Source organism: Bufo gargarizans, chromosome 7 (assembly GCF_014858855.1).
Source record: "Bufo gargarizans isolate SCDJY-AF-19 chromosome 7, ASM1485885v1, whole genome shotgun sequence".
In the NCBI taxonomy this organism is placed as follows: Eukaryota; Metazoa; Chordata; class Amphibia; order Anura; family Bufonidae; genus Bufo; species Bufo gargarizans.
In genome coordinates, this window is record NC_058086.1 from 194567914 (window position 1) to 194587320 (window position 19407).

At 47.0% G+C, this 19407-nt stretch overlaps 1 protein-coding gene across 9 annotated transcripts in view; it reads right to left on the reverse strand.

Annotated features, from left to right (window-relative positions):
* Positions 1-11388, reverse strand: part of MAGI1 (membrane associated guanylate kinase, WW and PDZ domain containing 1) — a 437602-nt gene extending 426214 nt beyond the window's left edge. For all 9 annotated transcript variants that reach the window (XM_044302329.1, XM_044302331.1, XM_044302333.1 and 6 more), the window contains exon 1: positions 10719-11388. In XM_044302329.1, coding sequence (XP_044158264.1) covers positions 10719-11016 — 298 coding nt within the window. In that variant the 5' untranslated portion in view covers positions 11017-11388. The remainder of the gene's footprint in view (positions 1-10718) is intronic.
* Between the last annotated feature and the right edge of the window lie 8019 nt (positions 11389-19407).

Sequence of the window (19407 nt, forward strand, 5' to 3'; positions counted from 1 at the left end):
GGCCGGATCCGGATCAATGCCTTTCAATGGGCATTAATTCCGGATCCGGCCTTGCGGCAAGTCTTCAGGATTTTTGGCCGGAGCAAAAAGCGCAGCATGCTGCAGTATTTTCTCAGGCCAAAAAACGTTCCGGTCCAGAACTGAAGACATCCTGATGAGGATTCTTCCGGCATAGAGCCCCGACGACGGAACTCTATGCTGGAAGAAAAGAGCGCAGGTGTGAAAGAGCCCTAAGTCTAATAATCAGGTGTCACTTCTTGGTCTCTACAGATAGCTTTTCCGTAGTCATCTCATCATCACTACAGGCAGGATTACAATGAAAGATTAAATAAAATAAAATAAAAAATTATATATATATATATATATATATATATATATATATATATATACACACACACACACACACACACAATGATGTTTTTACTGCAGAGGATGCGGAGGTTGCAGAGAGAGCTGAGCTTCTAGGTGTAAAGGTAACGCCTCTGTTGCTCCTAGAGGCTCATTTGCATATATTGAAACATCATTTTTCTCAGCAATGCGGGCACATATGAACATGGGGCCAACACAGATGTCTTCAGCAGCCATTCGCACCTGTAAGGGTACTTTCACACTAGCGTTTTTCTTTTCCAGCACTGAGTTCCGTCCTAGGGGCTCAATACCGAAAAAGAACTGATCAGGCATGTCCCCATGCATTCAGAATGGAGAGTAATCCGTTCAGGATGCATCAGGATGTCTTCAGTTCAGTCTTTTTGGCTGATCAGGCAAAAGATAAAACCACAGCATGCTACGGTTTTATCTCCGGCCACAAAAGACTTGCCTTTTTCCCATAGGAATGTATTAGTGCCAAATCCGGCATTCAAAATACCGGATCCGTCCCAAAAAGAAAAAAAAAAAAAAAAAAGTGAAAAATAAATAAATTCTAGATCCGTTTTTCCGGATGACACCGGAAAAACGGATCCGGCTTTTTAATGCATTTTTCTGACTGATCAGGATCCCAATCCAACGACTGAACTGCTTGCTGGATCTCTCTGCCGCAAGTGTGAAAGTAGCCTTACAGGTCAGCCAGTGTCATAGGTACAAACCTGCTGTATAACAGGTTATTTAACTTTCTAACATAATTTACTCCACTTCTCATAATGTTAAACTCTGTTTGCTTTTCAGAGAATTTTCACAGCTGAGGGATTGCCACAATGTATTTAGTCTAGGGGCAATTCTCTTTCAGATAAACACCCTGGATCTCACACTGATACACAATAATACTGAAACATTGTATCACACGGTAAAGGATTGTGTGTCCATACACATAGGAGTAAAGTCTGCAGAGCCAGGAGATTTTGGTGGGACCGGCTGACTTGGGGGTCTGTCAACTAGTCCCTGACAGATGATGTTGGAGGAAAGTTGAATATAAACATGCCCAATCCTTTGTTCACAAGAGACGTAATCCGCTGCCAGAGGTATCCGAGAACAGCTCATACTCCTCACTGAGAACACAGGCACGTAGGGAGGTCAGGAGGCATGGCTGTAAAAGTTATACCTGCCGCCCTCAACTAATAGATGATATATGGGCTCATTCCAAGTTTCCTGGTCAAAGGCAAAGGAGGGGTTAATTATATATCCCCTGATAATTTCAAGGGGTTTTCCAGCCTCCTAATATTGAGGATTAGTGTTGAGCGAACTTGTTTTTTAAGTTCGGCGTCTAAAGTTCGGGTTATCGAAGAATCGCGTTATGGATTCCGCTACCACGGACCATAACGGAATTTAGAATCCACAACGCGATTCTTCGATAACCCAAACTTTAGACACCGAACTTAAAACACAAGTTCGCTCAACACTACTGATGATGAGTATGACCTATCCTCATGATAGGTCATCAACAGCCAATCAGTGGAGGCCAGGCTTAGGAACTAGCACTTTGAATGGAACAGGAAGCACAGCTCCGTTTACAGTGTAGTGGTCGTGTTGGGTTACTGCAACTGAGCTCCCACTGAAGTGAATGGGAGCCGAGCTGTAGTAACCCAGATCGGCCACTGCATTGTGAACGGAGCTGTGGTTCCTGGTCCATTCAAAGTGCTAGTTCCTGAGGCAGAGTCTGCAGGGAACAGCTGATCGGTGCTATGTCAGGTGTGTGCCCCCCCCCCCCCCCCCCCCCCCCCCCCACTGGAAGAGGTGAAGGGTTCCAAATATAATATATTACACACCGACAAAGAGTAAAGTGACAGCATACTGCCTTAAGGCAACTGACTGATAACTTCTACAGATCAAGGATATCCATGGTGAAAATGATACCTGAAACAAGATGGGGGAGGGGAGGGTCATTACATAATGGGACAGTGTCTAGCATTGCTCACCTAGAGAGGAGGAAACATCTGCATGACTGAGCCATGGCAATGGGATGGGACCCAATTCAGGGCTTCGAAAAAAGAAATACAGATATAAAGGCAATTGCCCCAATCTATAAACTGACTGTACAGCATTGTGCGTGCATGCACTACAGCAGGTGATTATATAGGACTGTGCATGTACTACAGCAGGTGATTATACAGCCTTGTGCATGCACTACAGCAGGTGATTATACAGCACTGCGCATGTACTACAGCAGGTGATCATACAGCACTGCACATGTACTACAGCAGGTGATCATACAGCATTGGGCATGTACTACAGCAGGTGATTATACAGCACTGGGCATGTACTACAGCAGGTGATTATACAGCATTGTGCATGCACTACAGCAGGTGATTATATAGGACTGCGCATGTACTACAGCAGGTGATTATACAGCACTGCGCATGCACTACAGCAGGTGATTATACAGCACTGCGCATGCACTACAGCAGGTGATTATACAGCATTGGGCATGCACTACAGCAGGTGATTATACAGCATTGTGCATGCACTACAGCAGGTGATTATACAGCATTGGGCATGCACTACAGCAGGTGATTATACAGCATTGGGCATGTACTACAGCAGGTGATTATACAGCACTGGGCATGTACTACAGCAGGTGATTATACAGCACTGCGCATGCACTACAGCAGGTGATTATACAGCATTGGGCATGCACTACAGCAGGTGATTATACAGCATTGTGCATGCACTACAGCAGGTGATTATACAGCATTGTGCATGTACTACAGCAGGTGATTATACAGCATTGTGCATGTACTACAGCAGGTGATCATACAGCATTGGGCATGTACTACAGCAGGTGATTATACAGCACTGGGCATGTACTACAGCAGGTGATTATACAGCACTGGGCATGTACTACAGCAGGTGATTATACAGCACTGGGCATGTACTACAGCAGGTGATCATACAGCATTGGGCATGTACTACAGCAGGTGATTATACAGCACTGGGCATGTACTACAGCAGGTGATTATACAGCACTGGGCATGTACTACAGCAGGTGATTATACAGCACTGGGCATGTACTACAGCAGGTGATTATACAGCATTGGGCATGTACTACAGCAGGTGATTATACAGCATTGGGCATGTACTACAGCAGGTGATTATACAGCACTGCGCATGTACTACAGATTGGGCATGTTACAATCCAAGGGCCCGATCCTTGCCATCAGGAGAGCCCCCATACACATTGGATAGTCAGCTGGCCGATTTGACCGACATTGATTTATTGTGCATACCCAGCTTTTGCAGGCTTTGTGACTTTTTGAAAATAAGACCCCAGATGCCCAGATAACCCCTTTGAAATGATGAGGACCTGCAGATTACCGGACAATAGCATGACTCCTCTACCGCCTGCTTGCTGTGTGATGAAGGAGGTAGGAGCGCAGATCTTTAGGTGTTAATTAGGATTGAGATAATGAGATGACACTTTGGTCGGTCTGTAGCACGAGGCCAGGTTCACACAGCGCAGTTCTTGGGGTCTATAGGTTTGCGGCCAAAACCAGGAATGCCATCAGTGTCGGACTGGGGTACCTAGGGCCCACCAGTAAAATGTATTTTGGGGGCCCACCAGTAAAATTTTATTGGGGGCCCACCATACGGATACATTCAAATATATGTTTATATGAACATAGACTGGCTGAGGTGCTGTACATTGAATATATGTATGTAGTGCAGTAAGTCTACTGTGTTATGTGCCACTTGTATAGAGGGTGGGAGACTAGGGGCCCACCTTGCTCAAGGGCCCACCGGGGGATTCCCCTGTACCCCTGTGGGCCAGTCCGAGCCTGAATGCCATTCATTTTATACATTACTATACAATCTGAATCCACACACAATGTCCTCAGATCTCTGTCTGATTTTTGTTTCAGCAATTGTGAAATCTCATTCACTTTGTACCGTACTTAGTGCAATACTTAGGGAAACCCCATCGGAGATCAGGCATGCTGCCCAAAAATCCCCCTTAGGGTGCAAACAGGTACAGGGCCTATCTCCACCACAGCAGAGGATCCAACATGGTCCAATAATCAGCACTACAGAACTGACCGGAAGGAACCTCAGCCTGGGGTATATTTCACCCGGTGGTTCAGCTTAGCTGAAACCCAGAAATAGTGCTGCTTCATGAAGGCTGAGCTTGCTGGAGATAGTTTTGTTTAAAGTTTGGGAGTCTCTCAGTCCACACCCCTGGTCCACTACAGATATTGCCTTTGGCCTCATGCACACGACCGTTGTGTGCACCCGTGGCCGTTGTGCCGTTTTCCGTTTTTTTCTGCGGCTCCATTGACTTTCAATGGGGCCGTAGAAAACTCGGCTTGTGCACCGTTTTTACACCGCGCCCGTGACCCGTGTTTCGAGGCCGTGAAAAAAATATAACCTGTCCTATTTTTTTCACGGCCAACGGTTCACGGGCCCATTCAAGTCAATGGGTCCGTGAAAATCACGGATGCACACAAGATTGTCATCCGTGTCCGTGATCCGTGTCCGTGATCCGTGTCCGTTTTTTCCTATAATTTCAATGGCAAACTTGACTTAGATTTTTTTTTCATCTTTCATGTCCGTGGATCCTCCAAAAATCACGGCAGACCCACGGAAGAAAAAACGGGCACGGATCACGGTACAACGGAACCACGTTTTGCGGGACGTTAAAAAATACGTTCGTGTGCATGAGGCCTTTAGCTGAGGAGATCACAGGTGAGGTCAGCTGGGCTATAATCCAGGAGGGATAAGACAACCCTCAGGGTATGACTGGGGGAAGGAAGTGACCCAGGGAGAAGACCTCTGTATTAGGCCTCTTGCACACGACCGCATGCCCTCCGAGACATACGGCCCGTGAGCGGACTATATGTCCTGGAACGGCATTGATAGTGCGCACGGGGGTACACGACATCATAGATTACAATGATGCTGTGCACGTTGGGCTGCCTGCGGGACTATTGTATGAGTATGAGTGCGGGACAATAGTCCCGTGTGGGGCCCGACGTGCACAGCATCATTGTACTCCCGTGCGCATGATCAATGCCGTTCCAGGACATATAGTCACGGGCCCTATGTCTCGGAGGGCATACGGTCGTGTGTAATGGCCCTTAGCTAGAGCCCAGGCGGGCAGGTGTTTTTTTTTGGTTTGTGTGTGTAATGGTGCTGAAGTGCCAGAATAAAGCACCTTTTGGACTTGAACCCAGTTGTTGGAGAAGAAATCTGTGATTGCGACCCCCTGTGATAGAGCGATCCCTTACACCAGGCATGCTCAACCTGCGGCCCTCCAGCTGTTGCAAAACTACAAGTTCCAGCATGCCCAAACAGCCTACAGCTATCAGCCTACAGCAGGGCATGGTGGGAGTTGTAGTTTTACAACAGCTGGAGGGCCGCAGGTTGAGCATGCCTGCCTTATGCCTGCCATGCCTGATACATGGACGCTAATTATATCACCCCCAAGATAGCAAGGATAACTGGCCACAAACTTGCGGCAGGGTTAAATAATTGTAAGTCTTGATAACTTGCTGCACACATTCTAGTAGTTGACACTTTTTCAACTTGCAGCAAATTTGCTTGGAAAGTCTCTAGTAAGAGCTTAATAACTTAACGAGAACTTGCAGCAAGTTTGCAACATACTTGTGAAGCTCGGCAAGTCATTTTCAAAATCGCAGCACAATTACTTGCTATCTGGACCTACCTTACACCATATAGTTCCAGACATAGGCTGGTTTCACACACCGGTAATACAACAGCATTATAGGTCTATATACAGATTATAAATATAAATGTATACTTGTTTATAAATACATACACTCTGTCTAATTCATATCTATCTATTATCTGTCTCATATCCATCTGTCTATCTAAGGCCTCTTTCACACTTGCGTTGTTAGGATCCGGCGTGCACTTCCGTTGCCGGAAGTGCCCGCCGGATCCGTAACACCGCAAGTGAACTGAAAGCATTTGAACACGGATCAGTCTTCAAAATGCGTTCAGTGTTACTATGGCAGCCAGGACGCTATTAAAGTCCTGGTTGCCATAATAGTAGTGGGGAGCGGGGGAGCGGTATACTTACAGTCCGTGCGGCTCCCGGGGCGCTCCAGAATGACGTCAGAGCGCCCCATGCGCATGGATGACGTGCCATGCGATCACGTCATCCATGCGCCTGGGGCGCCCTGACGTCACTCTGGAGCGCCCCGGGAGCCGCACGGACGGCAAGTATACTGCTCCCCACTACACTTTACCATGGCTGCCAGGACTTTAGCGTCCCGGCAGCCATGGTAACCATTCAGAAAAAGCTAAACGTCGGATCCGGTAATGCGCCGAAACGACGTTTAGCTTAAGGCCGGATCCGGATCAATGCCTTTCAATGGGCATTAATTCCGGATCCGGCCTTGCGGCAAGTGTTCAGGATTTTTGGCCGGAGCAAAAAGCGCAGCATGCTGCGGTATTTTCTCCGGCCAAAAAACGTTCCGGTCCTGAACTGAAGACATCCTGATGCATCCTGAACGGATTTCACTCCATTCAGAATGCATTAGGGTAAAACTGATCAGGGTTCTTCCGGCATAGAGCCCCGACGACGGAACTCTATGCCGGAAGACAAGAACGCAGGTGTGAAAGGGCCACTAAACAGTGTACAGCGCTGAGCTTGGTAAGTTGCGAGCAGGCAGCGGCTTCTTCAAACAGATGATCAGTGGGGGTGCCGGGTATATGAAACACCCCCCTGACCAAATACTGAGGATATTGAAATATAACATCACTAAAAGGGGCCCTGTGCCCTTGTTGCTTCACTGCAACTGGCGTCATGACTAATATGTACTTTCAGAATCCCCCAGTAGTGCGGCCAAACCCGGTAACGCGGCATTATCGCCAGCGCCGGGGTATTTGTTTAAGGCACAAACCGGTTCAATGTAACAATGCACACAGAATAAGTGCAAGCTCTTGGAACCAGTTTTTCTGTACCGTCTCTCCTTGGCTTCACAGAATGGTCAGTGTCGTGACAGCACGAAGTGACGGAGACTAATTTACTGGTGGTGACACATCATCGTGAATGGCCCCGGGGCGGACTGTCCATGGTGTGACTCATGTGCGTGGAGGTTACAGGTGAGCTCCATCTGAAATGTGCAGGGAGCAAATATTGACATATAAAACTTCTAGGTAAGAGGTCACGTGTCGCAGTGTTAAAGTCCTGCAGCCGGCCCTGGGCAACGGGGTGGGTCGTGTGCGTAAGAACCCTGTAAATAATAGCGCCCCCTAGAGGCAAGACAGTACATGACAAAGCAGAAAGACAAAAAGCATACCCAACCAGCAGCTTTTTTGGGGGGGAAAAAAATATCTAATTTCTAATCCAAACATAAAAGTGTTTTCCAGCTTTTTAAAACACGCACAGTGGCTCAGTGGGTAGCACCGGTGCCTTGTAGCGTTGGGGTCCCATCAGCCACTTCCACACACACAGGTGATATGCCGCCCTACTGACTGGCTGCACTAACCGTATGGGGAAGAACAACGTGTCATGGCTCCAGGGAGCGTCCGCCCCGACTGGCAGCGTGGAAGTTCGCACCATATTTAGCAAGATAAGCAGATTGTTGAAGTATTTTTGACCATTTTAGCGTCACTTTTTCGTCACTTTACATGATCACTATTAATAGCTAAATCTCAGAATCAGAATTTAAAAGGGGTTTAAATTGACATCCATGGGTCTGTGAGCCGCACTTTGCGGACATGTTGCATCTTTTTGCGGAACAGACCTACAGATGCAGAAAGAACACGGATGATGGTTGTTCTTTCGGCGTCCATATGTCCATTCTGCAAAAAGATAGAACATAGCCTGTGCTTGGCCGCAAAATGCGGACCGCAGCCCCATTGAAATCCACGGATCCGCAAAAGATACGGATGCAAGATGTACGGCTCCTGTTGCAAAACTACAACTCCCTCCATGCACTGCTGTAGGCTGTCCGGGCCTGCTGGGAGTTGTAGTTTTGCAACAGCTGGAGGGCCGCAGGTTGGGCCTCCCTGGCTTACAGTTACTAGGGCATGCTGGGAGTTGTAGTTTTGCAACAGCTGGAGGGCCGCAGGTTGGTCATCCCTGGCTTACAGCTACTAGGGAATGCTGGGAGTTGTAGTTTTGCAACAGCTGGAGGGCCGCAGGTTGGGCATCCCTGGCTTACAGCTACTAGGGCATGCTGGGAGTTGTAGTTTTGCAACAGCTGGAGGGCCGCAGGTTGGGCATCCCGGGCTTACAGCTACTAGGGCATGCTGGGAGTTGTAGTTTTGCAACAGCTGGAGGGCCGCAGGTTGTGCATCCCTGGCTTACAGCTATTAGGGCATGCTGGGAGTTGTAGTTTTGCAACAGCTGGAGGGCCGCAGGTCAAGCGTCTCGGATGTACAGCATCCGTATCTTGTAGACCTGCAATCTGCAGACCACAAAATACATTTAGTCGAGTGTATGAGGCCCAAGCAGATATATCGTTCAGGGCTCTCAGAAAGCAGAGTACAAATCTTTTCGTCACCCAACTTTCCAAGAAGTAGATAAAACTGTGAAACCGATGAGCCACTTTTTTTTTCCCCAATTAAAGGGACACATTCCTTTAATATAATATCCGTGCGAGGAGTCGCAGCCGTCTCATCACCCATCTTGCTGATGCTGCCACTTGCTCAGGTCCTCGTCACATCTCACCTGTAAGTGTTATCTGCTCAGCAATGCGAGGAACGTGCGGCGGGAAAGATATTTTTATCGCTGAGCAACAACTATGATCCACCGGCAGGAAAGACAATGGAAGCCACGAGTAGCTCCGGATTTACACCGGCATCAAGAATCCCAAACACTCCAGTAAAGTATCATCAGAGCAGAAGACAATGATGGCGTGTGCGCTGTAAACTATCTGTGTGTACCACAGACACATGACTACACAACATCAATATATGTAGCAGAGCTGAATTTGTTATTTAAAGGGGAAGTCCTCTTTGAACAACCCTCTTCATATAGTTATTAGCGGGGGGGTCCCCTGGTAAGGATTGTCCTCTATGGTCATGCTCGCTTGGATGCCTACAGATTTTTAGTAGGTATCCTGTAGTACATAGGGTGGCTCTCCCTGACATGACGGCTGATTGTTGGGCACTGCTTAATAGCACACAGATCGATTCATCTTTACAGGTCCAAAAAAAAAAAAAAAAAAACGGATCGCGCACCGACCCTTTCAATTCTATGGGCTCACAAAAAAAAAAATAAAGTAGCTGGGTCATAAAAAAACATTCCATTGGTTCCACTGACACCCAGCTTTCCCATTTAAACGCCATGCTAAGCAGGGATACACACCGCGCCACTTTTAAAGGGACACGGGGTTGTCGCATGTGCACTGTCCGCATCCATATGTCCATTCCGCAAACTATAGAACCTGTCCTACTACGGATCTGCGGACGAGGTCATCCATTTCTAGTGACGGCAGTGATAAAAAATGGCGAACGCACAACGACAGTATCACTATTTTGAAGATCCGTGATTTGTGGAGCGAAATACGGACCAGTTTGTGGGCATGAGGCCTTTTTCTCGCTGACTTGGGGCTCATGCACACGACCCTGTGTATCTTGCCGTCTGCAAAACACGGATCCGTGAAAAATGGAACGGAACAGCCGGCCCCTAATAGAACAGTCCTATCCTTGTCCGTGATGAGGACAATAATGGGACACGTTCTATTTTTTTGTATCTTCCATTTTTTTTTTGCGGACACATTGAAATTAATCGTTCACAAAAATAAAAATACAAAAATGGAACGGACACGGATAGAAGCCCTTAGGGCTCATGCACACACATATTTTGTTTCCGTGTCTGTTCCGTTTTTTTTTTTTTTTTTTTGTTGCAGCCCGTATGCGGAACCATTCACTTCATTGGGCCCGCAAAAAAAACAAACGGAAAGTACTCTGCGTGCCTTCCGTTTCTGTATGTCCTTCCGGCAAAAGAACGGAACATGTCCTATTATTGTCCGAATTCCGGCCTGGTTCCTTTCTGGAATATACGGAATGCATATAGGCGACATCCGCATTTTTTGCGCACCGCTGCATGACCCCTTAGAGGACTTTTAGAACATAACTACAGACAAGAAATGCTTTAAAAATGTAGGTTGTGGTGGACCTACCCCTGGGACCCCCTTTAAGCCACTACTCTCCCAATGACTGTAATGTGCAGAACATTTAGCCTGCACCCCTATTCTTCCAATGGGTGGAGGTCCCAGCACTCAGACCCCCCCCCCCCCCCCCTTCTGTAAGGGACTATCCCTTTAAATGACAAATTCAGCTCTGCTACCTTGGCTTAACCCTTCCCAGTCACCTACCTTGCCTGACAGCTGTGATGGGGACGGGCTCCCCGCAGCTCCTCACCAGCTCCAGCAGGTCGTACCTGGGCAGTCCTGACACCGGGACCCCGGCCACCTCCAGCAGCAGCTCCCCTCCCTGCAGACCTCCAGAGCAGGAGATGAGGGGGTCCTCCACCTCCCCCAGATAGAGGAACTCTCCATGCTCGGCGCCCCCCAGCAGCGGCGGCAGCAGCAGCGCCCCCCCGGGGCCCCGGCTCACCGTGCACTGGTGCACCCGGCCCGTCCAGTGGTTCTTCTTCTGGATCACTTTGGCCATAGAGCTCAGCAGCAGCCGGAGATTACAGGGTTAAATAACGCATAGAGAGCGCAAGTGTCGGCTGCGACTTTCCCAGGTGACAGATCACATTTCAGCTCGTCGCTGCCGCTGCGACTTTGTAGCCGGAATCCGCGCCGCAACTTTTTGTATCCAGACCTCGGCGGTAACTTTGTGTCCAGATGCTCCGGGGGAAGGGGGGCTCCTCATCCAGCGATGCCCCTCCACCTCACCGCCATCCCGTCCACTAAACTTTCCCAGATCCAGCAGAGAGGAAGAGGCTCGCCGCGGCTATCCCCGGCTATCCCCTCACTTCTCGGCTGCGGCTCCTTTAAAGGGCTACAAAGGTTCATTCCATCCTGTCCTAATGCTCCGCGCACGGCAGTGGGGACTGGTGCGCATGCGCGCTGCCTCTCCCCTCTCCCTCCCCATTCACACACGCACAGTGTACACACAGCAGCACCCTGCCCTCCAGTGCACACAGCCACGGGGTCCCATGGACAGGGGGGTGATAGGGGGCACAGATGGGGGGGTGATAGGGGGGCACAGATGGGGGGGTGATAGGGGGGCACAGATGGGGGGGGGGGTGATAGGGGGGCACAGATTGGGGGGTGATAGGGGGGCACAGATGGGGGGGTGATAGGGGGGCACAGATTGGGGGGGGGTGATAGGGGTCACTGATTGGGGGGGTGATAGGGGGGCACAGATTGGGGGGGGTGATAGGGGGTCACAGATGGGGGGGTGGTGATAGGGGGGCACAGATGGGGGGGTGATAGGGGGCACAGATTGGGGGGGGGTCACAGATTGGGGGGGGTCACTGATTGGGGGGTGATAGGGGGGCACAGGGGGAGGGTGATAGGGGGTCACAGATTGGGGGGTGATAGGGGTCACAGATTGGGGGGGTGATAGGGGTCACTGATTGGGGGGGGTGATAGGGGGGCACAGATTGGGGGGGTGATAGGGGTCACAGATTGGGGCGGTGGTAGGGGGTCACTGATTGGGGGGGTGAAAGGGGGTCACAGATGGGGGGTGATAGGGGGTCACAGATTGGGGCGGTGGTAGGGGGTCACAGATTGGGGGGGGTGATAGGGGGTCACAGATTGGGGGGGGTAGGGGGTCACAGATGGGGGTGATAGGGGGTCACAGATTCGGGGGGTAGGGGGGCACAGATTGAAGGGGGGGTGATAGGGGTCACTGATCAGAGCTGAAAATAAACACCTACTGGATAAATAATTATATTTTGTATTCTATATTTATATGATATCTATAGCTATATATATATATATATTCAACATAATAATAAATAATCTATCGAGATATATGTATTATTATATCATTATTATTATAAAAAATGTTTTATATAATCATTTATTTATATTATAATATACATTTATAATAAATAGATATAAGGGCTCGTTCACACGACCGTATGGCTTTTTCAGTGTTTTGCGGGCCGTTTTTAACGATTCTGTTTTTTTCTATTTTTTGTTTCAGTAGTGTTTACGGTTCCATTCCGTTTTTCCGTACAGGATATACAGTAATTACATAGAAAAAATTGGGCTGGGCATAACATTTTTTATAGATGGTTCCGCAAAAAACGGAACGGATACGGAAGACATACGGCGTACATTCCGTATGTGTTCCGGGTTTTTTTGCGGACCCGTTGACTTGAATGGAGCCACGGAACGTGATTTGCAGGCAATAATAGGACATGTTCTATCTTTGAACGGAAATACAGAACGTCATTATGGCTGACCCTTAGGCCTCTTTCACACAATCGTATGGCTTTTTCAGTGTTTTGCGGACCGTTTTTCACAGATCCGTTGTTCCGTTTTTTGTTTCCGTTGTGTTTCCATTTCTGTTCCGTTTTTGCATTCCATTTTTACGTATGGCATATACAGTATACAGTAATTGCATAGAAAAAATTGGGCTGGGCATAAAATTTTCAATAGATGGTTCTTTAAAAACGGAACGGAAACGGAAGACATTTCCGTTTTTTGCGGACCCATTGACTTGAATGGAGCCACAGTACGTGATTTGCGGGCAATAATAGGACATGTTCTATCTTTCAATGGAACGGAAATACGGAAACGGACTGCATACGGAGTACATTCCGTTTTTTTTGCGGAACCATTGAAATGAATGGTTCCGTATACATACCGTATACGGAACGTAAAAAAACGGACCGTAAAGGGGGGAAAAAAACGGTCGTGTGAAAGAGGCCTTACAGTTCTGGAATGTGCTAGAGAACACTGACATAATGATGTCAGCGCTAAACAAAACATTCCAGAACTGTAAGGCCTCTTTCACAAGGGGCGAGTATTCGGTGAACGCATTGCACCCGCACTGAATCCATTCATTTCAATGGGGCTGTGCAGATGAGCCGTGATTTTCACGCGACACTTGTGCGTGACTCCTGGCACCTGCACCGATCAGTTGTTTGAGGAAGCCGCAGTACTCGCCATGCCTGAGCTTTGGTGAGCGCCGTGGCTCCTCACAGCTCACCGTGCACAGCGCCATACATTGTGTAGTGGCTGTGCTTGGTATTGCGGCTCAGTCCCTTTCACTTGAGTGGGGCTGAGCTGCATCTAAAGCCATGACGTCACTGGCCTAGGAAGAGGCCTAAGAACTGACCTCTTCATAAAACTGACTGGTGAGGGTGTCGGGCCCCCGCTGAGTAGATACTGATGACCTATCCTGAGGATATCCATCAATATTAAAATCCCAGAGAAACCCTTTAAGATCCCATTGTAATATCCCATAAAATCACAGTTGCATACAGGTTTGGTTATTGCAAAAAATCCAGCATTGTTGCTTTTTGTTGTTGTTGTTTTCGCCCAGGTAGTGCTTTTCCAACATTAGGAAGCCAAAGCATGTGGGGTTTTAGCTGCACCAGATGTTAGCGGAAGGTCTATGGGAAATATGAAACGCAAAGCAAACGAGGGTTTTTGTTCATTAGGTGACGTTTTGCTTTTATTGCTTCTTTGCTTAAAATGTAACATTGGAGTTCTTAGTATTTATTCAGATGTTTTGACATCGCTTTCTCTATAGGGGAAAAATGCAATGATGAAAACCCTGGCGGTGTCAATGGGGACAAAACTGAACTGAACGAAATGGAGTGCACCAGAATGCATTCCGTTTGGTTGCGCTCCCATAGCGGACAGAATAACGCTGCAAGCAGCGTTTTTCTGTCCGCGATGTGTTGCGGAGCAAGAAGGATCCGTCCTGATGTACTATGTAAGTCACTGGGGACGGATCCATTTTCTCTGACACAATAGAAAACTTCAATAGTGTTCATGACGGATCCTTCATGGCTATAGGAGACATAATACAACCGGATCCGTTCAGGATGCATGCGGTTGTATTATTGCAACGGAAGCGTTTTTGCAGATCCATGACGGATCCGCAAAAAATGCTAGTGTGAAAGTAGCCTAAGGCCTCATGCACACGACCGTTGTTGTGTCCCGTGTCCGTTGTTCCGTTTTCCATGATTTTCTGCGGACCTATTGACTTTCAATGGGTCCGTGGAAAACTCGGTTAATGCACCGTTTGTCATCCGTGTCCGTGATCGGTGTTTCCAGTCCGTGAAAAAATATGACCTGTCCTATTTATTTAATGGACAACGGTTCGCGGACCCATTCAAGTCAATAGGTCCGTGAAAAAACATGGAGGCACACAAGATTGTCGTCCGCGTCCGTTTTCTTCCTATCATTTGCAAGGCAAACTTGACTTAGATTTTTTTAACTTTCCTTCATGTCTGGAGATCCTCCAAAACTAAAGGAAGGCACACGGAAACAAAAACGGACACGGATCACGGAAAACTGGAACCCCATTTTGCGGACCGCAAAAAAATACTGTCGTGTGCATGAGGCCTTATTCACATGTCATTGAATGACGGACATGGACAGCTGACATATTACTCACACATCCTTGTTTGTCCACTGGCTGCGAGTCAGTGGAAAAGCCACAGAGACGTGCGCTACTTCATGGTGCGGCTCAGACATGCCCATTGAAGTCTATGGGTCTATGCTGATGGCATCCGTATTCTGTCTAGGGGCTCATGCACACGAACGTATTTTCTTTCCGCTTCCGTTACGTTTTTTTTTTTTGCGGACCGTATGCGGAACTATTTACTTCAATGGGTCCGCAAAAACAACGGAAGGTACTCCATGTGCATTCCGTTTCCGTATTTCTGTATTTCTGTTCCGCAAAAAAGGAGCGCATGTCCTATTATTGTCCGCAAATCACGGTCCGAGGCGCCATTTAAGTCAATGGGTCCGCCAAAAATACAGAACGCACACGGAACACATCCGTACGACATCCGTATTTTCGATCCATACTGTAGAAATGCTATGCCCAGCCCATATTGCTCATGTGTTTGGTGATTAATAAGTTACTGTTTCCATTTCTGATCCGCAAAAAACGGATCGCATACGGAAACCATACGGATATGTTTTGTGGAATAATAAAACGGAAGAGGACTTAAATCAGAGAGAAAAAAAAACTCAGATACGGAACAACGGATCAGTGAAAAACGGACCACAAAACAACATGAGCCCTAATAGTAGGAGGTGCTCTGGAAATCCCCTGTTCAGTCTAGCAGTAGATGTGGAATAAGGATGAAACACGTGGGGCAAAAAACGGACACGTTGGCCAACAATGGACCCTTCACGGATGAAAGACCGAATGCCTTGTCTTGGATGTCGTCACGGTCACAAATGACATCATTGAAGTCCCCCCAGTGTACGCATACATATTATTTCTTTATTGATATATACATATTATTTATTTAATTTATAAGCAAAATAAAGATGTAAAGAAACAAAAAGTAAATAAATAAAAACTCCCAGAAGACTCCAATCAAGTTTTACAGGTGTTTTTTTTTTCCTTTCTTTTTTAAAATGAAAGGGTTAAAAGAAAGTATGCGTGCCATGTTGTAGACGCCGATTTGCTAGGTAACAATGTCGCGTTCCACACTCGCTTGTTCAGACCAGATTTGCTAGCTTGTATTCAGTCTTTATTCACACTGTTGTTTGTTGTCACTCTGCTGAGTAACTTTACATCGTCCTGCAGTGCAAGGTGAGACGTGGTAGTGCCGAGCGCGGGGCGGTGTATACGATGAAGATGTCTACTTCATGCTGTAAGGAGAACACACAATGGCAGAAACCTAAGTTGGTATCGTGTTTACACTGGCGTCTCTTCTCTATGGTCGCCAGGCAACAAACTACCAAACGGACTCCAGCCCCACGACGTGACGACAAAGCCAGCGCCTGACCAGAGTAATGCTTCCCTCCCTGTTACTTCTTCCTTTGTATGTATTACTATACTGTATGACTGGTTCCAGAGAGAACAATAAGATGAGACATAGAAAGCCACTCAGCTTCCCCAGGACTGGAGAACTAGGGCACACCTGTCCACAGGTTGCATGTGGCATTGGAGCTCAGCCCCATTCACTTCAATAGTGCGAGCTGCAATATCAGTTACAACCTGTGGACAGGTGTGCCAGCGGCTCGCCTACCCCTACAGCCCGGACCTGCCTCCCGCTGTCTCCTTCTTCCTGGCTGGCCCGGCTACTGGGCTTGCTCTGTCCCTGCACGCAGGCTGCTTGCCAGCTAGGCCACTTCTCCTCGCTCCCTTTGGCTCTTAAAGGGCCAGCACATGCACCATATCTTCACCAGTCAAAGGGTTGTCCCATGAAATATAATCTACAGTTTTGCAAACCAGCCCCTGCATCTTAATACTTTTTTGACTGCATGTAATTAAAGATTTAGCACAGCCACTGAGTTATTCAATAAAATGTACCTGTATAGCGCCACCTGCTGTTTGTTTTTTTCTTATTTCTTTGTCCTGCTCACTGAGATGGTCGCACATGCTCAGTTTCCTCCTTCAACTGCCTCCTGAGCTGTGATAGGGAGAGCATGGACACGCCTCCTGAGCTGTGATAGGCAGAGCATGGACCCACCCCCTTAGCATCAGCAGAAAAGACACTCCCCTTGAGCTGTCAGCTTGATGTAAATCTAGCATAGCAATGAATAGGGAGATTTCAGGACCCATGTGAGGTGCGGGGCTGGTTCTAGCTTTGTTAGAAAAAGATTGTCATGTACAAGACCAGGCATGGCCAACCTGCGGCTCTCCAGCTGTTGTAAAATTACAACTCCCACCATGCCCTGCTGTAGGCTGATAGCTGCAGGTAGTCTGAGCATGCTGGGAGTTGTAGTTTTGCAACAGCTGGAGAACCTCAGGTTGGCCATCCCTGTACTAGACTATGTATGATTAAATTTTTTTACATTAGTCATGGGATAACCCCTTTAAGACACTTCCCCCTGTGGGAGGGTGCCTGAGCAATAAGCTTCCTAGTTCCTCATTGTTTATCCGTGTACTGACCTCCGCCTGTTTGACTCTTTCTTGCCTGCCCTGATCTAAGACCATTTACTGTATAGCTCGTACTCCACCTGCACTGACCTCAGCCTGTTCCTGACTATGATTTTGCCTGACCCCTCGGTGCTCTGCAGTACTGTCTCTGACCCCCATGGATCAGTTGTCAATCATACAGAGACTACTCCAAAAGATAGTGGCCTGGAAGTTCCCCTGCAGCAAAGTCCTGATTTCTGTACAGGGGCCTGCCAGGATAACGCCCACAGGAGTAGCCCAAAGTCAAATCTGTTGGTTGACACAGTGGTTTCACACCTACTGTTTTTTAACCACTTCAGCCCCCCTAGCTGAAACCCCCTTAATGACCAGGCCACTTTTTACACTTCTGCACTACACTACTTTCACCGTTTATCACTCGGTCATGCAACTTACCACCCAAATGATTTTACCTCCTTTTCTTCTCACTAATAGAGCTTTCATTTGGTGGTATTTCATTGCTGCTGACATTTTAACTTTTTTTGTTATTAATCGAAATTTAACGATTTTTTTCCAAATAAATGACATTTTTCACTTTCAGTTGTAAAATTTTGCAAAAAAAACGACATCCATATATAAATTTTTCTCTAAATTTATTGTTCTACATGTCTTTGATAAAAAAAAATGTTTGGGTAAAAAAAAAAATGGTTTGGGTAAAAGTTATAGCGTTTACAAACTATGGTACAAAAATGTGAATTTCCGCTTTTTGAAGCAGCTCTGACTTTCTGAGCACCTGTCATGTTTCCTGAGGTTCTACAATGCCCAGACAGTACAAACACCCCACAAATGACCCCATTTCGGAAAGTAGACACCCTAAGGTATTCACTGATGGGCATAGTGAGTTCATAGAACTTTTTATTTTTTGTCACAAGTTAGCGGAAAATTATGATTTTTTTCCTTTTTTTTTTTCTTACAAAGTCTCATATTCCACTAACTTGTGACAAAAAATAAAAACTTCCATGAACTCACTATGCCCATCATGAAATACCTTGGGGTGTCTTCTTTCCAAAATGGGGTCACTTGTGGGGTAGTTATACTGCCCTGGCATTTTAGGGGCCCAAATGCGTGAGAAGTAGTTTGAAATCAAAATCTGTAAAAAATGACCGGTGAAATCCGAAAGGTGCTCTTGGGAAATGTGTTTTGGGGTGTCATTTTACATATACCCATGCTGGGTGAGAGAAATATCTTGGTCAAATGCCAACTTTGTATAAAAAAATGGGAAAAGTTGTCTTTTGCCAAGATATTTCTCTCACCCAGCATGGGTATATGTAAAATGACACCCCAAAACACATTCCCCAACTTCTCCTGAGTACAGCGATACCAGATGTGTGACACTTTTTTGCAGCCTAGGTGGGCAAAGGGGCCCACATTCCAAAGAGCACCTTTAGGATTTCATCTGCCATTTTTTACAGATTTTGATTTCAAACTACTTCTCACGCATATGGGCCCCTAAAATGCCAGGGCAGTATAACTACCCCGTAAGTGACCCCATTTTGGAAAGAAGACACCCCAAGGTATTCCATGAGGGGCATGGCGAGTTAATAGAATTTTTTTTTTTTTGTCACATGTTAGTGGAATATGAGACTTTGTAAGAAAAAAAAAAAAATAATCATCATTTTCCGCATTCTAGGGGCCCTAATGTGTGGTAAGTAGTTTGAAATCAAAATGTGTAAAAAATGGCCTGTGAAATCCGAAAGGTGCTCTTTGGAATGTGGGCCCCTTTGCCCACCTAGGCTGCAAAAAAGTGTCACACATCTGGTATCGCCGTACTCAGGAGAAGTTGGGCAATGTGTTTTGGGGTGTCTTTTTATATATACCCATGCTGGGTGAGAGAAATATCTTGGCAAAAGACAACTTTTCCCATTTTTTTTTATACAAAGTTGGCATTTGACCAAGATATTTATCTCACCCAGCATGGGTATATGTAAAATGACACCCCAAAACACATTGCCCAACTTCTCCTGAGTACGGCGATACCACATGTGT